The 24,945-nt window shown below is 32.8% G+C and overlaps 1 protein-coding gene across 9 annotated transcripts in view; it reads right to left on the bottom strand.

Moving 5' to 3' along the window:
• LOC130900498 (potassium voltage-gated channel protein Shaker) overlaps positions 1 to 24,945 on the bottom strand; it is a 291,646-nt gene that overhangs the window by 186,067 nt on the left and 80,634 nt on the right. For 2 of the 9 annotated variants that reach the window (XR_009060192.1, XM_057811175.1), the window contains exon 1: positions 21,559 to 21,722. The exons of 6 other annotated variants lie outside the window; for them this stretch is intronic. Coding sequence is in view for 2 of the 3 variants with exons in the window: in XM_057811175.1 (XP_057667158.1) it covers positions 21,559 to 21,590 (32 nt within the window). In the remaining variant the exon portion in view is untranslated. Of the gene's footprint in view, positions 1 to 21,558; positions 21,723 to 24,945 lie in introns of those variants that run through there. One more of the 9 variants, XM_057811176.1, reaches the window with a different exon arrangement.

Raw genomic sequence — 24,945 nt, 5'->3', positions numbered from 1 at the left:
GCATTAGCAACATATACTAAATAGCCCATATTTATATTGTAATATTTTTCTTATTTATTTGAATTATTTTTTAACGGTGGAATGAATGTAAACACGTGATGTTACTTAATCCTGGTCCTGTACCTGGTCCACCAAATTTTATATGCTAATATAATCGAATTGGATCGTTTCCGCGATCCATGTCGTGGAGGAGTTCGTAACATTACCCCCTACTTCGTAGGTCTATTTCTCCTGCACCGTTTCATTAGGTGCTGACGATACGTGGACACCGATATCCTGGAAGATCACCTCTACCATGTTCCTGACGATTCGCCAATCCAATTGGTTACTCGCTACTCCAACACATTGTCGCGGTGGCTTTTGAAGCGTTTCTTCACATGGATGTAGGTGGATAGATCTTGAAATTAGTTATGGTTACTAGGTAGAAGACGCAAGACGCAGTTTTGCCGGTGGCTTTAATCTGCTCTTCAAAATTTTCTAATGGTCCAATTTTCTTTCAGAAGACGGTTGCTAACCCTGGTACGTTCTTGATACTGGCAGTCCAGTAAATAATTTTCCGGCAAAGTGAACAAATCTCGTTGATGTTTTTTAGTGACTTCATATTAAGCTTTTTTCGAAGACAGTGTAGGCTTTTCTCGGTTATGAATCACTGCTTTCTCTAGGTCATGGTTTCCTTCGAATGGCGCTAATTATATTATATTAATTATGTTCCAATGCTAATGACCAGCGATGTCGAGGCTTGTTAAAACAAAAACATTTTCTTATAACAATGTATTTTCATTGAAATATTATTTCACACGAAAGTAATTCTCGCAAAATTTCGCGGATCTACCTGTTAATTTTAGTTTGTAGTTGCGTTACCTTTGCGGTAGAGGAAACCACATCAAATAAAACCTCAGTATTCAGATTAGTATACCACATTATACCACATCTACAGTTGTTTATATATTACAGCCGGTGAAACAGCTTTCATCGATTTTTTATAAATTATTTAGTATAGTAGGTAACATGCGTAGCAATGACAAAATAATCAGACGATTGTTGTTTAAATAAACTGAAGGGCCGATTTAAATGTCGATTTTTTATGAATGGTCAATAAGTATAGCGCCGGATTGAGAATAATCGAAGGAAATTTTTTATATTTCGAAGGTAAGAGCAGTCATAGATCCAATCAAATCTGTATTCTCCTCCACGTCTGCTAGAAATTTATTTTTCCAGAAATCACTCGGATAAAGTTTTTAAAAAGTTTGTCAGATATAGCTTAGGAAATATTCATTCAATGGTACTAGTAGAAAGTATCGAGAATATACAAATGGAATTTCGTGTTTTTATTGTGATTTTACACTTAAATTTCCTCAAACTATTTTTGTATGATTTTCATTCCTAAATCCTTCATATAATCTATACTTTGAAAACTCAAGGAAAAAAATTTAGTGCAAGTACAAGAAATATTAACATCATCAACTAGACACAGAGAATAGAAAACTAGAATCAGGATATACATCGTAAGATATTATGTAACTTCCAGTAGTCCTCTGGGTATATTTAGTTTCTCAAACGATTCAGGAATAATCGAATTATTTGCACACTTTGAAGCTTGAAAAGGTGTATTAAAAAAATGGATAAGTCTACACTAAATGAATTTCATTTGTTTAGAGCAAATATCTCATTTGTGTTTATAATTACCACATTGGAAAATAAAAAAGTAAAACATGCTTAAGGCTTAAAATCTCAAATATTGAGAAGGAAATTTTAATGATGAACTGAATAGTACCTAATGTAATAGAGAATAAAAAAATTCTTCAGTTCTCTCAGTTCTCATACATTCCATGTATAAATACCAGAGTATTGAAGGTCGCAAAATCTACTAGGATTACTGTATTATAGTTATTATTAACACGTTCACATTAACATTTATTTGTAAGAAAATTTTTTACATAGCTTTAACAACAGAACTTATTATATATCTCATTTCTTCCATTCGCTCAGTAGTCGGTTGGTCGGACAGCGTTGCCAGTTTTCATGAGTTTTGAATTAATTCTGGCGTGAACATACTCCCCGCGTTGAAAGCATAAGGATGGCTTTCAAAGGTCAACTGGAAGGGGGCAGATTTTTTGAAAGCTTCTTTTGATGATTTCTCCAGAGGGAGTTCTTATAGAAGCGACCCTAGCGATACCGTCAGGGCCTCTATGGAGCTTGCTGATTCTACCTAATAACCACTGAGTGGGCATAGTGTTCTCGCCTTTCACTAAAACGAGAGAATCTTCTACTAGATGGCCTTGGTTGGACTTCCATTTGGTGCGTCTTTGGAGCTCCGCAATGTACTCAGATTTCCATCTGTTCCAGAAGTGCTGTGCTAATTGTTGTACGAGCTGAAATCTGGAAAGTCGATTCATTTTTATGTCGGTGACATCTTGATCAGGTGCTGCAATTATTGGTCTTCCAATCAAGAAGTGAGCTGGGGTAAGAGGTCCAAAATCGTTGGGATCAGAGCTCAGTGGGCATAAAGGACGCGAATTCAAAATCGCCTCGATTTGTGCGAGAACTGTGGCAAATTCTTCAAATGATAAATGAACTTGGGTCAAAACGCGCCTTAAATGATGCTTTACGCTTTTGACAGCTGCTTCCCACAAACCTCCGAAATGAGGAGAGTAGGGTGGTATAAACCTCCACTCTATATTCTGAGAGCTACATTTCTCGATTATAGTGTTGCTGCCATGTTTTAGAAAATCCTTTAGCTCTCGCTGTGCCCCGACGAAGCTTGTTCCATTGTCGGACAATATTTTTGATGGTTTGCCTCGTCTAGAGACAAAACGATATAGCGCTTGAATAAATGATTCTGAAGAAAGGCTAGAAATCAATTCCAAATGGACTGCTTTAGTTGATAAACAAATAAATACGCCAATATAACATTTACTTAAACGACAACCTCTACCTTTCTTATCGTTAATCATAAATGGCCCCGCGTAATCAACTCCCACTATTGAAAATGCACTAGAAGGATTAGTTCTATCGCGCGGTAAGTTGGCCATAATTGGCTGTATGGTTTTAGCATTGAATTTGAAGCATTTCACACAATTCTTAACAGTCTTTCGTGCAAGATTTCTACCGGATATAACCCAGTAATTTTCTCTTATAGTGCTTAAGAGCAGCTGAGGGCCGCCATGCAATAGGCGTTCATGTTCTTGTAAAAATAGTAGCTTTGAAAAATGATGCTTTGAATTGATCAAAATTGGATGCCTTTTGTCAAAAGAGTAATTTGAATGTTTTAGTCGCCCTCCTACGCGTAGCAAACCATCGGGTTCTAGAAAGGGACTGAGACTTAATAGATTACTATGGGAGCTCAAAGGCTTGTTATTTTTCAATGTTTCAATTTCGGTAGAATACGATTGAGATTGACAAATTCGAATGAGACATTTTAGAGAATCACTTAACTCCTGTACTGTAAGAGAACCGCCTCTTCTGCGATTTCTCTGAAGACAATTATCCTTAAATCGTAAAATGTATGCCATTGTTCGTTGCATTCTTGAGAAATTTGAAAAACGTTCAAAGGGAAAACTCAGAGTAGGGGGCGCAACATTGGTCAGAAGACTGGATTTAAGTTCAGGTAAATCATGAACCACCTCCAGCTTGTCATTGGGCCAAAAACTTGGGTCCTTAGCTAGCCAAGTAGGGCCGCGCCACCACAAATCAGAGTTTAAAATTTGACTAGGATATATTCCCCTTGAAGCAATATCTGCTGGATTATCGTGGGTGGGGATGTGCCTCCAATCGGCGTGTTTAGTGAGAGACTGAATTTCTGCCACTCTATGGGCCGTGAATGTTTTTAGCAGATTCGGGCTTGTGCGTACCCAAGCTAGAGTTATAGTTGAGTCCGACCAAAGTGTGAAAGATTTGAATTGAATTTTCAAAGCAGTTTTAGCTTTATCTGTTAGGCGGGCTAGAAGCAATGCTGCGCATAATTCCAACCGCGGGATTGGTATTGTTTTTATAGGTGCCACCTTTGCTTTGGCGCATAACAGGGATACATGAACCTTTTGATCGGAATCAATACTTCTCAAATAAACACAGGCTCCGTAAGCCTTTTCCGAAGCGTCAGCGAAACCATGCAGTTGTAATTCAACAGCATTCTTGCAAATAGCTTGTCTGTTTAACTCAAGATCGTTCAAAATAAGAAGCTCCTTCTCCAACCTTACCCAATTTTCAGATATAGCTTTTGGAATAGCGTCATCCCAAGCTAATTTATTTTCCCATAATTTTTGCATTATCATTTTTGCGATAATAGTACATGGGCTTAGTAAACCAAGGATGTCGAATATTTTTGATATAGTAGATAAAATTGTGCGTTTTGTGACCTTTGTACCTATAGGATTGGTATGAATTTTATATTGAAGCTTATCGTTATTGCAAACCCATATCAAGCCTAATGTTTTTGTTTTGCCATCATGCGCAAATTCTAGTATATCGGATTTTAAATCATTTGAACTTATATTTTTGAGCGCGTTGGTGTCGTTAGAGCACCATTTTCGGAGTGCGAAACATCCCGATTTAAGAGTGTCACTTATCGCTTTACATATGTATTGCGCATGCTCAAGTGTAGGTGCACCTGTTAACAGGTCATCTACATAAAAATCGTGCTTAATGATTTCGGCTATTTCCGAGTTCATTTCTTGAATATCCTCAGCGAGTTTAGCTAAACAGCGTATTGCAAGATAACTAGCAGAGGCTTGCCCGTATGTAACGGTATTTAGCTGGTAGACTTCCAGGTTATCACTCGGATTTTCGCGCCATACAATTTTTTGCAAATGCCTTTGCTCGGGCGTTATTGAAATTTGCCGGTACATTTTAACTATGTCTGCCGAAACTACATAGTTATATTTCCTAAACCTTAAGACTATTGATAGTAAATCGTCTTGTAAAACGGGTCCAATGACTTGAATATTGTTGAAGGATAGACCGTTGCTAGAGGGCGCTGATGCATCAAAAACTACCCGTAGTTTTGTGGTCAAACTCTCTTCTCTCAAAACTCCGTGATGCGGCATGAAATATTCGAAGCTTGAATCATTGCCGTTACAAATTGTCATATGGCCTAGCTCTTTATACTCGTTCATAAATTGTATATATCTGCTGTGCAGCATTGGATCTCTCCTGAATTTTCGTTCTAATGCATAGAAACGTTTTTCGGCTTGAGCTTTCGACTCACCTAAACTAGAAGGTTGTTGCTTCAAAGGTATAGTGACTGTAAAACGTCCGTTCGCGTCTCTGGTAGTAGTTTTGATGAAATTGTCCTCGCAAAATTGTTCATCTGGAGAAAGTTGTCGCGTGCTAGATATTTCCTCGATTTCCCAAAATTTGGCTATTGAATTTAATAATTCCTGGTTTATACTTAAATTACAAGAAGCCTTTTCAACGTTGTTAGTACTTATTTGCCCAGATACAACCCAACCTAGCACTGTATCAATTAATAGCGGCATATTTTTTCCTAACGAAATTTTGTTATTGCTTAAAATTGTCCAAAATAGGTCCGCGCCAATGAGCATGTCTACTGGTCCGGGAATATTGAATTGTGGATCAGCTAGCTTTAGATCACCTGGAATCGCCCAAGATTGCGTGTTGATTCGACAACACGGCATCACACTTGTAATCTCTTTTAGAATATAACAATTGCCATGCGCTTTAAAATTGGTATGTATAGATTTAAATGAAACCTTACACCTTTTACTGACCTTTGAAATATTGTTTGAAATTCCGAAAATTGAAAGATCTGTTTTATGTGTCGCAATATTCAAACGCTTTTGCAAATCCTCCGTTATAAAGGAAGTTTGAGAACCACAATCTAATAACGCTCTTGCTTTGTGAAAATTATTGAAATTGTCTGAAATGAGTAAACAGGCGGTAGATAATAGCACCTGCCCCGCCGCTGGTACCACTACGCCACTGCTTAGTGCTGCGGAACTTGAGCTCGCGTTGTCCGCTATCTCGAGTTTTTCATGCAAAATTGTATTGTGCCAAGCTTTACACACTTTGCAAGGCCCTAATTTACACTGTTTGACAGAGTGACCCGAACGCAAACAGTTATGGCAAAGATTTGATTTTTTGACAAAATCTTTTTTTTGTGTTATTGTTAATCCGAGAAACTCTGCACAACGATATATTGAATGCTCTTTCTTGCAATAGGAGCATGTATATGTACTTGAGGTCAATGACCTTACTCTACTTTGTTTATTGAATTTATTTTCCTCATTACTAAATTTTGAATCTGATTTATTTAAACTGAGACTGTTCTTTGATTCTAACATATTAAGAAAATTGGAACGTTTTTGTAAAAATTGTAGGAATTTATCTAACTTTGGCAATTCTTCCTGATCTCTATTTTCCCTTTCCCATTCAAGGTTTGAGCTAGTATCTAATTTATTAGTAATCCAAAAAATTAGTAGAGGATCCCAATTAGTTATATTTTGCCCCAATTGTTCAATAGATCCCAAATGTTTGTGAATATCGTCAGCTAAATTTTGTAGTTTTTCAGCTGTCGGTTTTTGTATATTTTCTAATGAAAAAATAGCTCTAATATGTTCATATATTAATTTTTTAGTATTGTCAAATCTTTTTGAAATTGTGGCCCATGCCACTTCATAATTGTCGGCCGTATATTTGATTTTGGAAATGGACGCCGCTGCTGTTCCTCCTAGTGCACTTCGCAAGTAATAAAATTTTTGAATATTATCTAATTTTTTACTATCATGAATAAGGCATTTATATGTGTCCCTGAATTCTAACCAATCTTCAAAGTTTCCACTGAATTTAGGAAGTGATATATCCGGAAGCTTTATACCCTCGTTTTTACAACAAGCTTTGTCTGAAATCACGCTAAGATTTGTATCATTATCGTGATTATTGTAGCTTTGTAAAATGTTTTTAGCAACAGCGATTGCATCATAATATGAATTTTCAAATCTCTCTCGTTCGATTAATTGCTCATCTAAATTTATATCATCCTGTAACTCTATTTCTAATTGATATGATTTGAATTCGTCAAGATAATTTTCGGCATCACGTAACCTATCTTTTAATTTTGTAACTTCTGTTTGGCTTAAATTAGATATAGTTGCAAATTCATTTACCGCTTTTGTGAAAATAGTTAACTGAGCTTTAATTACACCTCTTTTCTTTATTAGTTTGCCAAGTTCTGCCATTTTATATTGTCAAATTGTTCAAGCACAAACAGAGAAGCTTTGAAATCGCAAATGGAAAGAAAAATTCGGAAATAAATAATTTGGAACAAACTCACTCTGATTTCGGTCGAACTGCCTGATTCTTGCAATTGAACTAGTCGGCCAGTTGAGTTGATGTCTGGTCGCCGTGATATTGTATCGACTACTTGTTTGGTCGATCACTTTGCACTCGTTGATAGTTGCTTGCAGCACGTGGTAAATTGTTTTTGGGTTATAGTTGTTAATAATATATTGTTTATTGCGAATTTTCACTGGTTTTGTTTATAATCCGCTCGTAAGGACCATTTTTTGTATTATAGTTATTATTAACACGTTCACATTAACATTTATTTGTAAGAAAATTTTTTACATAGCTTTAACAACAGAACTTATTATATATCTCATTTCTTCCATTCGCTCAGTAGTCGGTTGGTCGGACAGCGTTGCCAGTTTTCATGAGTTTTGAATTAATTCTGGCGTGAACAATTACTCAAAATGGATGTACAAAATTCACTACAGTTGACTCACAATTTATATTTCATCCGATATTATAAGAACGGTTCAGAAATAATGAAAGTAATTAAGTTTGACGGAGATGAACCGCAAAAATTTACAAGTAGCGCAAAAAATATAAATGAATAAATAAATATGAGCTGTGGACCAAGATCTGTACAATAAGAAAAACTCAATGGGTGAAATTCATAAATCACCCTGGATAGCTATGCAAACAAAACAAAATCAATTAAGATTTAGGGGAAAGTAGCCTAATTTGATCTGCCGTTGTATCCAAAGATTGATCAAATCTGTACGATTTTAGATAGGCCATACGTAGATGTAGACGAGGTTGATGCAATCGTGTTTGTGAAGAAACGTCTCATGGTTACATTGAGAGAGGTGTTATTTGTTTGACTACGAAGAAACTTTGTTATTTTGATGTGAGGGTGAAAACCGTTAGTACGTCCAAATGTAAGTAATTACAGATCTTATTATATCATCACAAAGATTACTTGTCTATCTATAAGTTCATGTTGCAAATCTATGAGTTTCAGCTAGTCTGACGGTTTTGTATAATATTAAGTATAAAATATTCAAGTTGCCCAAGTTGGACCGAAAACAGTAACCGAAATTGAACTGGAGTGGTTACAATGTCAAAAAGAGGACGCTATGGATTGTGGTTTGAAAATGATTTATTGCTTGTTGTTGTCGTGTACAAAAATGGTGATTACGGTTTGAATGAATGCAGTCGTGAATATGGAGTTCCAAAGGCAACTATTAAGAGACATGCTGATGAAAACACTCCGTTCACAATAATGTTAAAGCTTTTGATAGACTATCGGTATTTTCTACAGATATAGAAAGAATTATTTCTGAGCACATCCTCCACCTTGAAGAATGCCATTTTGGTTTAACAATTAAGGATGTCAAATAACTAGCTTTTGCTGTTGCAGAAAAATATACCTTATCACGTTTTTATACAGATGAAAAAATTGTTGTTAAAATGGTTCTACTCATTTTTGACTAAATGCACATCTTTTGTTCCGGAAATCTGAAGGAACCTCAATGGCGAGAGCCAGAGGCTTAAATAATAAAAATGTTAATAATTTTTCCTGTATTTTAGAACTAACTTTCGATAAGCATGAATTTCTAGCCGACACTATATTTGATGTGTACGAATCTGGTTTTACCGCTGTGTAAAAAAGTCTCCCAAACATAGTTGGTCCCAAAGGGAAGTATCAAGTAGGAAGTCTAACAATATGTATATGTGTATATTCCACCAATGATAATTTTTAAGAGAAAAAAATTTCATTCAGACCTTAAAATTGAAGCACCTTCCGCCAGTATTGCTACAATTTCGGACACATGATATATTAACTCAGATTTCTTTGTTGAATGGCTAATGCATTTCTAAAAAATATCAACTACACTGTACATAATAAAGTTCTCCTACTGCTTAATGGCATTACAACAAACAGCAAAAATTTTCAGCTTCAACTGTTTGAGCATACTACCCACCGTTTACAATCTTTGGATATAGCATTTTTTGGTCCTTTGCAAAGTTATTTCACACAACCTCAAGGAACTCTCCGCTTATATAGAGACGATAAAATATGAGTATATCAAACGCAAATATCAAAATTAGCGGCATATGGCAGAGCGGCCGCTATGGGAATTCCGTACAACCGGAATTTGGTCAGTAAATGGACATGTATTTACAGATTAATCAATTTGCATCAGCTGTTGTTTTGGAACATACAACCTCAGTTACAAATTCTAGCAGTAATGATGATAAAAATGTGACAATGAGGATAAACGATTTAGGAGAGCTCTTGAAGAAACATTAACCCGAGCAAAGAGAACTCAAAATCCAGATAGTCTTTCGTCTTATCGTGAAACGCCACGAGCTCAGAAAGCAGTGTAAATAACAAATAGCATTTACAAATCACAGTTAGATAGAATAAACTAAATAAGTTCTACAAACTTTAACAGAATGCCGAAACATAAAACAGAAATGTAAAGAAACCAAGAAAGAAGATATGAAACAATGTATGAAATGTTGCAATTAGATTCATACTCGGTTTGCTGGAGTTAGTGTTGCAGTTTTAATTGTCATTAAGAAAGCTAATGGTCCAATTTAGGAAGATAGCGGTCCAAATAAGAAGTCTGGTTTTCTATATTGGACCAATGACATGATTTTTTGAATTTAATTTTTACTATTATAAAATATAATATTCAAAATTTGATCTTATTTGAAGGTACACTTAGTAACTTTCTTTTCTACTACTTAATTTTCATCGTCACTTCTTCCGTGCTTTTATATAGTGAATATGTATTATAAAATTGGTACAACTTATGCTACCTTCTCCTATAAGTTATCCACTAGTTGTGAAACAATTACTATTTAGATAGCAACTTCCAAGTAATATGATGTCCCTAGATAAGAATAAAATAAAGACTCAACACAAATTCAGTATACAAAATTATTTAAGACCAACCGAAGTTATCAATTATAACCTTTCAGATACTAAAACCATAAAACTATATCGCATAAATTGACTTGGTAACAGAGATAAAAGAGTTCAGTGTAATATTATAGTTTTGAGATTGGATATTTCTGGTGTGAACCACTGCATAAACATATTTATATAAGAAATTTTGTCAACAAAAAGAGGTTATTCTATTTACCTACCTAAACTAAACCTAAACTAGTCAATTCGTGAGTTGTATAAACTTTCTATAAGTGCCTGAAGCTATTAAAATATGGCATCTGTCAAAACTCGACCCCTAGAATATTAATTCTTCTGCGTTATTATCTTTACTCTTTCCTTAAGCCCCAACAGTTAAACCACTAAGAAATACGCTTAAGGCTTTCTAATTGTGTGAATATTCATTAATCCGTTATTTACAGGGTTATGAGCTGATTAGAAATATTTGGTGTACGTGTGCCCGTGTATTAATACGTGAATTTTTTACATTCTAAGATGTATAAAAAAATTTCAAAGACTATAATACATGGTGGACTATGAATATGTGTTGGGTTATACGTAAGCAACAGTTTCCTTAAATGAGTATCAGATAAGAAATTTACACTAGATAAATTCTTCTGATAAATTCTCATTTTTTATATGTCATTTCTAATTTTTCTCAAGTCATTATTAGCAAAAGCAAATTATTGTTGTTTCGTTTTATAATGTAATGATCTCTGATCCGAGTTATGTTCAGATATGTTATTGATACATAAGGATAATAATTTATTTATTTCAAAAATAATTGTGAAGATTAAATCCGCATTTTATATTCTCAGTCTATTTTACGTGGAATTTTTAAAAGGGAACCAAAAGTGAGAAAGTTCAAATTAAGATGAAATAATATATCTTTTGAATAAAACAACGGCCAAAGAATTTATCAATAATTCAATTAGGAATATTAATTGTTTTGAAATAGCAGCCAACTCAATTTCTACGGAATCCGTAATTATTACAATCGACTTTGTGCTACAAAATCATCTTTATCCGTTAGAAAGTTGGCATGTTACTTTTATTTTATTTCAAAATATTTGAGATGTAAGAATAGAATTCAAATCTAAACTTCACACAAACTTTTTCTCACTAAAGAGGTGAGATTTACGGTGAAATTTCAATTGTGATTTGTGTGGCTCTAAAAATTCTTTCATAACCAAGTAAATACCTTCTTGGAATGAGTTTAAGTTTAATATTTGATTTGATGTGCTGTCAGCCATTTCAGCTTAATAGAAACAACAAGCAAGACGTTAACGCGGCAATGAGAACCCATCTCATTAAAGGGAGGGCATGCGAAGTTTGTATGTTTGTAGTTGTTATTATTAAGCTTCGATTTAGCTTGTGGTGTTGAAGGAAGATTGTTGTTCTATAAATTGGTATAATCTGAGATCTGTTTTTCTCCAAAAGATTCATACCTCTGTGAAAATCATTTATTATGATAATAACTTTATTTTCATCTCAATGTAATACATAAAAAGAAGTTAATCCCTGGGTATTAGTGACTATCACATGTAATTTTGGCTTCTTCAATTTATATTTATACATTATTTTTTTTTCTCTTATCATTTTCATCAAAACATAATTTCAGTCCTATCATACTATTATTTTATATTGTATGCAGAAATTCATGAGTTATTTCACTATGTACATAAAATGACTATCTGAAAATAAATCGTATACGTTGCACCCAGCCGAGTAAAGTCATTAAATGGATTACAAATACAAGAACTGAATTACTCGTAGCTAACGGGAAAGAAACATGACCAAATTGTTATAGTGCTCTCGCATGACACTCTGAAAGCTCAACTGAGAGGCGATAGTGTCTATCTGCTTACAATTTGATTTGGGAAGTAAACAATTGATAGAAGTACTCAAAATATTGACCACAAAATTTCATTGATACCAGTACAAGACTAAAAAGTGAATGATAATTTATAAAAAATACTTCTTTAAAAATCACATTTTATAATGTTGTGAAAGTGTACTAAAAAGTAAAAAGTAAGGTCGGTATGTAGACGTCAGAAGTTTTTTTTCCTTCAAGAATAGTGAATATTGTGTTATATTCCCTTATAAAGCGCCTACACCTTGTATATTGTTATAACATTTTTATTATTTTTTTCAACTATATTATTACCAGCTTCCGACGTCATACGTACCAACCTTGTCCTCCACGAACCAATTTTTTAATTTTAAGTGCACTTTTAAACCGTTATAATCTTTTTTTATAATAAATTATCACCTTTTCAGCTCTCTTCTGCAATCATTTTCACGTCTTCTGTATCCAAGTTTATATATATTGAAAATATGAGTTATAAGTGAACTAGATAGTCAGGGGAAAAATAATTTCATAAATTACTTCAATGCAAGTTTGCACACAAAAAGTTACAAATCTTGGAAACTCCAAAATTAAAATCTGTTTCTTCCAATATTTCATAAACTCCTTAATATGAGATTATGTTTTCCAATAAAGTCGTAGAATTTGGTAAAGCCCATAATTGTATGTTTTGCGAGCTCGTAAAATACTCAATTTTTTTACGCTTTACAATTAAATTAGTATTGCGACACCATTGGTTTCTTAGACCATTTTTGAAATTTCCACAATTAAATTTATTTGGAATAAATACTGCTCCAATAAAATCGTGTGTGTCTTTTGGTGATTCCTAATGTTATTTCTGTTCAATGTAGAAATTGATTGTTTTCCGTTAAAGACCAGTTGTGATTCTTTTACGATGTCATTCATCTAGTTATTTTTGAATGGTTGTTAAGTGATAGAGGTGAAGCTATTGTTCCTCAAATTATCTCCACCATTTAATTGAGCCGATATTATCCTTGTACTACAATCAGTGTCTTCTTAAACTAATTCCAAAATCTTTTCTTTTGCATTCATTTTCAACGATTATTCAAGTTAACTAGTCGTCAAGACATAACGAACAATAGAAAGAAAAAATCTTCTATCTAGTTTATTGAGATATTTTTTCACATAACGCCTAACAGCTATTGCACTATTCTCTTGCATTTCACCTATGATTACTAGAATTACAAATAATTACCTGAAACTTTGTTTTAGCCTGACCACACATACCTAGAATTTAATGCAAATGTGTAAACCATCATAAAAGAAAGTTTAATTTTTCTTACATATTTAGAATAAACAATTTTTTAAAGCTTTAATTGATTGAATTGATACGCAGATAAACCAACAAAATTTGCGCGTCGCAAAACTTCAACTTAAAAACGAATTTTCCATGTAATCATTTTCATTACAAAATGTTGAACAGTTCATTAAATTATGGAAATCAAAATTTGCTTAAATTTTAATGTACGCAAGGCTGTAAATGATTTTGGCTACATAAAGATAAGTTAAATTGAATCTAGTTTGAACCCAGAATGTGCGGTTCTATTCAGAGCCTACCTTTTTGTTACAATCTATATACCAACTTATTATACCCAAGCGTTCACATTGTATTTTTATGTACGTACAAACAAACACATAATATGTTGCACATATTGTGAAAATTAGCTAATTTTCCTACGATGTTATGAGCTAGCAATAAATTTTGAGGAAAATCACCATTCCTGCACCAAGTTGATACTTGAAATAACAAACGCAACGGGACAATCAGTAAATGCGACAGCTGTTTTGCTGATTTTATGATATTACGAAACTATTGCTTTGAATAAATGTGTATCACATTGTCATGACAATGTGTTTACGAGTAGTTGTAAGCATATCTTCCTGTTACTAAATGTTTGTTCTGCATTGCACCAACTACAACGGCCATTTAATTATGCTCGCGCTGATAACTTTGAATATCCGATTCAATCACATCTATTCGAAACGGTGCCGCTATTGTTCTACTCGACTTCTTATGATGTGGAATCTGATTTCAATTAATGATATAGCCATGTCTATTAGAAGCATTTCAAATTGTTCCTCGCTAAATTAGGATATAATCGCATTATAATGGTACATTCCCAATTTTGTATTAATATACGATTCTTCTCAGATATCCTCCTTGGTTTTCGTGCTAACTCTAGAAATAAACAAAAAAGCAATTCTACTGCTGAAAGCTCTCAATTTCTTACAAATTATTAATAACGCAACAGAATTGGAACCTATTGTCAAGAAATAAGAATTGAATTTGAAACGTACCTCATTTCCATTTTTGACCAAAATTAAATATTAAATTGTTGATTAAGACTAGATAAATTCAGCATCTCAAGTTTTTTGAAGCCATCACTCGTATAAACATTCGAGCCAAGTTCTTCTTCTTCTTCTTCCTACTTCATTTTAGGCAAATTGCCTGTTCGTTCTTCGCAGCATGCCTATTGCCTCAATTTGATGGAAGATTATCACTCCATCTTTTTCGTGGCTTTCTCATACTTCTCCCCAGTGGTGAGTTGTCTATCCTTACTATTTTTTCCTAGCTCATTCTACTTATGTGTTCGTCCCATTCGCGCTTTCTGCTCAGTATCCATTCGTTAATATTTTCCACTCTGCATTTTTGCCTTATGTCGTCGATACGTTCCCTGTCTAGGAGCGTTTTTCCAGTAACTTGGTCTCAATACTTATGTATTTGTCTTTCCATATAGTGTCGTTCAGACATCCGTCTGCTTTTATTGTTTGCTGCCTTACCTCTGTCTCAATATCACTTTATCCAGATAGTTCTATACCCAGATATTTGAATTTCATTTCAAGCCAAGTTAATGTGAAATACTTTAATTGTTGAAACTTTTCACTTGGTTTACCGCAATTATGATTGTTAATTCACATTACATTTAATTATATTCTTCTTTTTTTCAGTACTTTTGGCATTTCTTGGTCTTAACAATTCCTCTAGTAGTGGATTTGGGTGGCTTTCTATAGTTTTGTGATATTTGATGATACTTTCTTGGATAACTTATTTTACAGTGGGCAATCCCAGGTCCACGTGAATTGTGTGATTTTATACATACCATGGAGTATCTACTAGTTGACAGAGTGTTTTAGATTGCGATCTCTGAATAATATTCATCTATTTTTGTAGTTGGTTTTTATGAGCCCGATGAGAACATTTTTAGGTGCTGTTTGTTGTTCGTGATTAGTAAAGAGGAGACAGTGTCGTCAGCAAAAGTTGCTGTTGCATACTTTGTCTTTGGATTAACTGATGTATACAGTATGTAAGTTCGGACTTTTCCTCATTAACTTTTGTTTGGAAGGTTCTGTTGATTAGATGAGATGTTAGAAATAGGTAGTAGTTTGGGAGAAGAGTGTTTTTGATTTTGTATATCAGTCATGGATGCCACACTCTGTCAAAAGCTTGTAATGAGTTATATTCTTTGGTCTCCAGGGATTTATTATTTTCTGCTTGAGTCGGTGGAGTTGCACTGTCGAATGTTTGTGTCGGAATACAAATTGATAGCTGGGGATCATTCCTGTGGAGGTAGGTCTTCAGTTATTCTACACAGGAGTTATTTTTCAAGGAGTTTCGACATTGTTGGTTGCAGGCGTTGCTCTGTAAGATTACACGTTGGCTGGGTGATTACCTGGTTTACCAATAAATATGATTTGTGCTTTATATGATTTTGGCCAGTATCCGAGTCTTAGGATTGGGTTGTTAAAGTATATTAGTATGACTACCCCTTTTTATGACAATTGTTGCAGTATTTTGGAAGTAATTAGGTCGGTGTCCGGTGCTTTTTTCAGGTTTAGTAACTTTATTTCATTGTGTACTTTTTTAGGAGGCATTGCTTTTATGAAACGATTTGTGTTTATTTTATTTGCTAAGCTTTATTCTACTTCTTGATCTATCTCGCTGGAAAATTGTAATGAGGTGATATGCAAATAAATTCGGTGGGGCTTTTTTGAATCTTTTATTTGGTTCCAAATGGAATTATCAGTTCTTGTTGGTTTAGAAACTCCAAATTGTGCATCCCTTATTTATTCAAGTTTTTTCTTCAATTTATGACTAAATCGATTGAGGTTGTTTTTATCCGCACCAGTGTGGCTCAGTGTGGCTCATTTGTCATCTTTCCCGAACCTGTGTGTTTTCAGCTATTATTCTGTTCATATTTACGTCATAACTGGCCAGGATGTCTCTGTAAGTTGAGTTTATTCCGTCTGTAATGATTGAATCCAAAAGTTCCAGAATTTTTTGTGGGTCAATTGGCCAGTACGTCGGTGTACGTGTCGAGATAATTGAGTATCGATTAGCTTATATCACTTTGTACAGTTATATAGTGTACAGTCGGGACCCCGTATGTTTGTAAATGTAATCACCTCCTGCTATAAATTTGTTTCCTGAGGTGCTGAAGAACTCTTTGTTCTATTTTATGTCGATGTGGGCAATATACTGCGGTTATTGTGAGTGCGTATGGCAAGGTTATTACTTTTATTGAGGTGATTAAAGTGATTTTGTTGGTATGTTGGTAGTTTAAAAGTTCGGTTAGGTTAGGTTGTGTGTGTGTGTGTGTGTGTGATATACAAGATAATTTGGTATTTTGAAATATCTCTTTTTTGTGAAATGTGTCTCGCTAACAAGTAGTAGTGAATAATGAAATTTTATATTGGTAGAATTAGCTCGCTAAACCTCTATAGAAAGAATTCTAAATAATATGATATTAAATTATGGAACAACTGGGTTGTTTAATTTCTAAAAAGTTCACTTTTTTGGATATGATATTTTTCTCAAATAACCGTTTCGATCATTCTATATGTTGGATTACTTACATTACTATTTGTGTATTGTCATCAGAGTTTTCATTGAAAACTATACTGCGGCAAAAATAATCAAGTTTTGTGATAAAAATTTACAATAAACAAAAACATTATCATTGATTGTTTGTGACAGCTAGATGAAATATGTAACAACATGTTAGAGAGCATAGTTTATTCTTAAGCCCTTCAAAAATATCGGTATCTTTATGGATATGAAAATCACAAACACTTGTTTGTTCAAAGTTATTCTATGACGATAAATTCGAAGCTCAATCTTTTATTATATTTTCACAGCTTTGTAAACAGAAACTTTCCTTAAGAAAATTAAGAAGTGATTGATCATCTTAATTAAGGAATATGAATCAAATTGGTTGCGAATTATCCTATTTCGAACGTCAGTGATGGTTTCATTAAGTTCCATCTTAGGCAATAAATTTCAAATGAACTTAAGGAAACTAATTTGGAATAAAAAGTTTAATTGATACAGCCAAACTATTAAATAATGTTAAAAGTTTGGAATGAACCTATTTTTCTTAAATGGCGAATTTCATATGAGGAAATGTTAAGTTTTTCTATTCGTTAGAAACAGGTTTTCACGCGACAGTTTATGGGGTAAATCTTCTTGATCTCCTTTTCATTCTCCTTCTATTTTTTCAAGTGTTTACTTCGTCTCTTCTTGATAGTAGTGGATATAATATCTTCATACCAATTCTGTTACTATTGGTATCGTTATTATATTGTGTATCTTCATTTGAATTAAAGTCAATATTTCTATGTCACAATTCAGTGTAGTATAGTCTCTTTGATTTAGTCTCTAACTGAATGATCCAAACTATCAGAAAGCAATAGAACTGATGACACTAGATACATCGGAACACCATCATAACATATCTTCTCACTTCTTATAATTATCTTTGTCCTTATTAATTCTCCAGATATATATATATATATATATATATATATATATATATATATATATATATATATATATATATATATATATATATAGATACATCGGAACTCAATCAATATATATATATATGGAAAATGTTTAGAAGAAAAGTGTAGAGAAAGTAGAAAGGAAATTACCATATAAACATTGAACATAGACTCAATTAGGATAGAATTTTAACAATTGTACTAGTAATAATAAGAATAAAAAGTGTCGCCACTGAAAGAAGTCTATTGTTGACTTCATATCTTATAATGTTTGTACTCGAATCAACTTATTTTCCAACTCCTTGTGACTGTACTATACAATAAATCAAGATGTTGAACTACTTGTTCTCTTGAGTTGTATCTTTCACATCTTGAAGCCTATTACTTCTCGAGTGCTGAGATCTCTTTCCGTCTTAAGACCGTATAGTGTTTTCAGATTGTAAATTATATAAAGGTCGTTTGTGGTATACTGAAAAGCTCGCCCCTCTTTATGCATGTAATGATTTTCTATTTAATAAAAATAGGAAAGTAGAATAAAGTATCATATGTTTTTGATTTGAAATAAGTTTATTAAAATTAAAAGCAAACCAAATTCTAGCAATATCATTTTAGTATACTGAGAGATATATTGCTCAATTTTTGTTCTAATGAATTTTATTTACAAAGGCAATAGAACTACCGCAAATTGACCATCTCTGTGGAGTAGGAGTAACCTAAGGTGAAAGGTAGGTAGCTATACGTCTTAGTTGTTACCTCCACATTGAAAAAAGTGATCTATTTGTAGCACTAGAAACATTTGATACTCAATTGTAGTTTATATACTCGACACAATTATTGTTCTAATAATTTGATAATGAAAAATTTGATGATAACAAGTAACTTTATATATAGATACACAGACACTAATTAATCATCATCATCATCTATCAGCCATCTTCCATCCACTGCTGGATATAGGCCTCCTCTAGTTTAAACCATCTATCTCTATCTTGAGCTGTTTGTATCCAATTTCCTACAATTTTCTTTACATCGTCACTCCATCTTGTTGGCGGCCTGCCTCTACTTCTCTTATCCATTCTTGGCCTCCACTCCAATATTCTTTTCGTCCATCTATTATCTGTCATTCGGGCTACATGGCCTGCCCATTTCCATTTCTTTTGGGCTTAACGTTTGTTCTTCTTCTTATGTTCTAATTAATATTGTTTTGGAAAACCTCGTAGCTGAATACACTCCTGTACACTTCTTGGCATCGACAAAAAAGCAAAAGGGATATCTGTGTCTATTCATTCCTAGCTACTTTAATTTGTATTAATTACATCAGTATCTGTGGAGGATGGTTTAAATCTAACAGTCTGTTTATCTTATCCCACGCATGTTCGATAAGATTTCAATCTGTTGACAGGAGTGGTTACGGCAAAACATTGACTCCAGCTCCTTCGCTAAACCACCATATTCCACTTACGTTGTATAATTATATAAACATTCTGTTACGCTTAACATAAGTAGAGAAAGCCGCAATGACTAACAATATCCTTAATATCTAGTTTCCGTGAATATATGAACAATAAAATTGATTGAACTTTGTTATCTCAGTCTAGTATCATAAGGGTGATGATGTTGCTATAAAATCGGGGTAAAGAAACTATTTCTTCACGCTTTATTTATTATTAATGAGGTATATGTGATAAAGGCATTTTTTGAAGGTATAATAATTTGAAACAATGACATAGTTCAGACCTATTTGAATACGTCATCATTTTATTATTAATATTAATAAGCTAATTTTATACTCAAGTGTATGTCTTGAAATATCAGTATAAGGTTGAACCAGTAGACGTAAACCCGTACTGTAGGTTATTGATTTTCAACTTATGAATCTAATAATCACTAAAAGGCTTGGAGAAATCACAAGCAATTGAGATTTATCTACAAATTATTGCAGATATAGTGATTGGTGAGTCGGAATTGCCAGTTAATAATGCTAAAGAAAATCGGGGAAATCTGCAGTAAAAACTTAATGTGAATTAAAAATAGTAGATAGATAAAAATGCAGGTGGAGCAGTCACAACTACTACCACAGATGAAATTTTGAAAACTTGGTGATTTTTCATTTAAACATCGACGAGCGACTATTGCACAAATATTTAAAAGTGGTGTTATCTATCTCACACCATATGGTACATAATTCATTTGATACTAAACTGAAAATCTGCACGTGATGACATTTGCAGTCGTCTGAAAGAAATATAGAAACATCGTATTTCACCACCTAGATGCAATCGCCAGCAGGAATGTTCTTACTATTATGGCATGCTGAGGCGTTATTTCAGTATATTGCTTACAAAAAAGAGTCAAATTATAATATAACGCATCCAGACGTAGATCTACTATTTCAGCAACTCTTGTATGTTGTATCTGAGGCGGGAATAGAATTATATATTATTAGCTATCTACAAAGCTTACAAAAAATTTGTCTATTTATTATTTTCTTAAAGTAATATGTACAAGAAACAGTAGTTTGCAGAGTTTGAACAATCTCTCTCACTTTTTTCTAGACGCTTTAGAAATACTACAACATCAATGGAAAAATGTGTCAACCATACTGATTGAATATATTAGAAAATTAAAATAGGAAAATTTTTACTGTGATTGTGTCAAGAGGGGCTCACAGAAATCAGCCCTGATACATCATCACGGTTTCCAACTTTTCAACTCCAGTTTAGAGGCAAGGATCACTTGAGATGTGGACAAAAATTGAACATAATTTTTTTCTTGAATTCAAAGCTCCTCTGTTTTTCCACGAGTTTTCAGCAATTCTGTAATGTAAACTTTGTTGCATTCATTATTAAACATTATTCTTCAATATTCATAAACCGAGCCATTTTATTATATGCTATGCATGTTACAAATTAAACTAGTACTGGACTATTCACTCGATTGTTCATAATATATTCCAACAAGATTTACATATGTGATCATAAAAAATGGTTAGTTATTGCTTTAAAGTTGATATTTTTGCAATATTTTATTTACACACGTTTGAGTTTAAGCTGTAAACTGAAAAAAAAATTAAATATACTAACAGCAAATAGTATAATCTAATCGGAGAGTAATCAACATTCACTGAAATCATAGTTTTTGCTATAAAATTCAAGTAAAGGTTCATATCAGTACTTTTTTTACATTGACATTTGTTTATTATTCTACTAATTGAAAATTATACACCATTATCAACACAACGAACGTTTCCAAAAATATATTTTCTTTGATCTAGGTATTTTCATTAATAATTTTTCTTTGTGAAAAGTTAATCGTTAAGAGCAAGTTGAAGCATAACTGGTTTATTTTTAGTCTCTAATTGAATGTTATACCTAGTTAATATACCAACTGTTCATAAGTTCATGCTATTATTGACTCACGATGTCTATTTTTAATCTACATGTTTTCACTTAAAAACTTAGTTGTTTTCTTTCTCACATCATAAAGTAATATTTCAATTCAATAGGTATTATTAATTATTGTCATAAATATTGTTAACCAAACTTAATCGTTATTCAACAAATTAATATTTCTCCAATATATTCCACATTATATACAATATAATAAATATATGTTCATTGGCAGTTTAATAGTTTATTTAAAAATGATAAATCGAAAAAAAGGGGCTTGCACAAAAATAAATAGCTCAGCTCACCTCCCAGGTTTACTTCTATTCAGGAACAGCATATATCATCCTATGAATCCTTTTAATCACATCCTATGAAACTAAAAGTACACCACACAATTACCTAAAAACACCACCGAATAAAGCGCTATGCCTTCGTGAGCGCTTTCCATTTTTAACTGAAAACCTAGACTGGCACTCAAAAATAGATAATTTGATTGTGCAATTGGAATACTTGGCAAATGACATCGTCGAAATGACCACTGTATGTTTATGTAATAGTCAAGGCGATTTTTTAGTATTTCTGGAAAGCGAAAAAATAATATAGGCGAATAAACTTTTTATATTGATGTATTTGGATGTTGAAGTAAATTATCTCAGTTGTCTAAAATTTTTCAATTCCGGAACATTTTCTATTTATTTATACATATAAATATACATATGAATATACGAGGTATCTTTACTCCGGCCCTGACCCACTTACGATAGAAAACTGGAAAATATATTATTTTAATTATTCAATATAGTTTCTATTGAGGTTGAGATATTTTCTCTATCAGTGTTCCAGTATTTCTAAATGTGCCATCATTGAAAGATTGTTCACAATCTGCGAACCACTCAGTTACCGCATATATGACTTTATAAGAAAAAACTTGTTGACCTGAGACTGAGTGCAAGAGAATACCGGCGTTCTTTTTTTCTTGGCAAGAAATTGTACTTATCACCTTTAATATCCCAAAACAATATGAGCATGACCTTCAATACATGACCTTTTCCCATTTTGGTCTCTACATGTTCATGACCTTTTCCCATTTTGGTCTCTACATGTTCATGGTATGAGAGACCACTATCTATAACTATTTCTCTCACAATCAGGTTCCGATGTAATAGAGAATCATTTTCATTGGTGAAAACTATTTTTAACGCAATTATCAATGACCTCTCATTGCTTTACTTGATTCATTTTGATACTAAGGCATAAATCTAGTCCAAACTCAATATATAAATATTATATAACCGCTTCTGGCGTATGTGTACAGCTAATAGATTACAATTGGACATGATAATAAAAAATTGTTCTCATTCATAAATGGGAGGAACGAAGCAAAAGAATCAACCAGCTAAATTCAATAAGAACGATCTGTTGTGTCGTGATTCGTATATTCGGTCTTATCTGGCATCATCCTCTCTTAATTTTTAAAAGCAAACCTTGTGCGGAATAGGCAATTTCCTTCCTTAGAAAGGGCTGAGAACAATAAATTGCAGCTACGTTCTAGTAAAATGAAATTGTAACAGTATATTTATGATCTTTTTAGAAAGCGCTTTTAAGCTTCACTTTTATCTATGTATGTAAAGGTGTTTTTGAACTCTATTTTTGAATACCTCAAAACAGAGAATTAACTCCATACTCATTAAGAACCGAAGACAAAACAGATTTTGTAAGAGTTCAATTAGAAGTTTAAATACTCTAAACTAAAGATACTGTAGTAAATCGTTCTAGTGAATGTTGTATTATATTTTGAGTTGTGTAATTATTACTAGGTACTATCTACTGTACCTGATTAATATCCATTTATCCTCTAACAAATTTCATTAGGTATAGACATTCAAAATTCAAAACGATGCCAGGTTGCAAAGTTGATTCTGCTATCGTTTATCTAGTTTCTCGACTAATAACTAATTTCTAATGATTTTTACCAATTGGCATTCAAAACTTTAAGTATACATTTCATAACATGAGACTCTTTCGAAATTTTTCAATTAATTGATAGAAACTCAAAATTTACCATACGTACTTGATTATAAACACTCCAACAATCATTAAAATGTTTACGTTGGAATTTATCCATCGATATAAGTTTATAGAAAATTTTCTATCTACTGGGATCAAATTTACTAATACCTCTCTGTATACGAAAACATATGGATATTTTTATATGCTTTTGTAAGAAGTAATCACCACACTAAGCTAAATTTACAAATTGAGCTCTTCTAAAAAAAGGCCCTTTCTGATTACACAAAACTCAATTACACATTGACAAAGATCACTTTAGTCTGAGTCGGACCAAGAATTCAACTATTTAGTAAGATTGTATCATCTTTTCCTTCCTTGTTCAGGTTTCTCGTTAAGATTGTGGGATAATTAACTACCAGATCAGTGGATCAAACATTAAAAGTAATCATATAATTGTTGAAATAAATAAATAATCATTTCATTAAATTATGACTAATAGATGGAAAGTCATTTTACCAGAACCCCTACAAATGTTGAAGAAAATCTACAATATGTATTATCAACAATTTGATTAGAAAGTTAAATTTGAGTGTGGTGCTCGGTATGGAGTACAAAATTTTCCAATAATGATTATATGAGCAAAAAAGGGAAATACAAGGAAAAATAGGCAAAAGTAACAAAAGGTAAAATGTGAAAATACGTTTTCAAAAGTTGACAATCCAAGAAGAAGAATGGATATGGAATAGGAAGACAGAACTATTTGAGAAAAAGGATAGACAAAAAATATAAAAGATTTATGAAGAAGCAGGCAATGGAAGAGGAATATGATACAAGAAAAATACGATTAAAATATATAATAGTGAGTAGAGAACATTCAAAAAACCAGGATCGAGAATCGTTAAGAAACAGGACGAAAAGGTAGGAAAGAAAACTGATTTAGATTGTGTAGTAAATAGTAGGGAAAACATTGTAAACACAGGTAAAAATAGTAATGGCATCGAAAATAACAGAAACCAAAACAAAAAAAAGGTCCCTCCTTCTCCTTCTAAAAACTCACAGGAGCACAACGTAGAAGAGAAAATCAGTATAGTTACTTGGAACATAACATCATTAAATGGAAAAGAAGTTAATCTTATTAATCTATTGGGAATCAGCGAATCGAAGAAAAAAACGGAAAAGGAACAATGAAGATTCAAAACGAATACCATAAACACTACTTAGGAAAGAAGAAAAGCCATAGAGCAAAGGAAGAAGTAGCAATAGAATAGTAGAAGTACTTCTATAGGAAAATAACTAAAATAAGGGACATCATCGAGGGTAATTTATTAGAGTAAAATATATATAAATATTTCTGCAATGTTTTGCAGCACTGTATAAATGAAATAAGGGAAGATAACTATAATATTCAATATATGATAATTATAATGGAAGATTGGAATACCTGAATAGAAAATACAATACAGAAGGAAGAGAAGTAAAAAGTATAATAAATTCCATAATATAAACAAATACGGTAAAGGAAATAATAATTGGGGAGATAGTGGCAATAACAGAAGCAGAAATAGGCAACCACAGAATAGTGAAAATAGTACTGGAGATAGAGGGAGAAGATAGGAGGAAAGAGGACAGAGATTAAAGAATTTCTATACATAAGTTGAGAAGAAAAGAAAATAGAAGGAAAA

This window comes from Diorhabda carinulata, chromosome X, assembly GCF_026250575.1.
Source record: "Diorhabda carinulata isolate Delta chromosome X, icDioCari1.1, whole genome shotgun sequence".
NCBI lineage: Eukaryota > Metazoa > Arthropoda > Insecta > Coleoptera > Chrysomelidae > Diorhabda > Diorhabda carinulata.
Note: the sequence above shows the minus strand (reverse complement) of the source record. Positions and strands in the feature narration are given on the sequence as shown.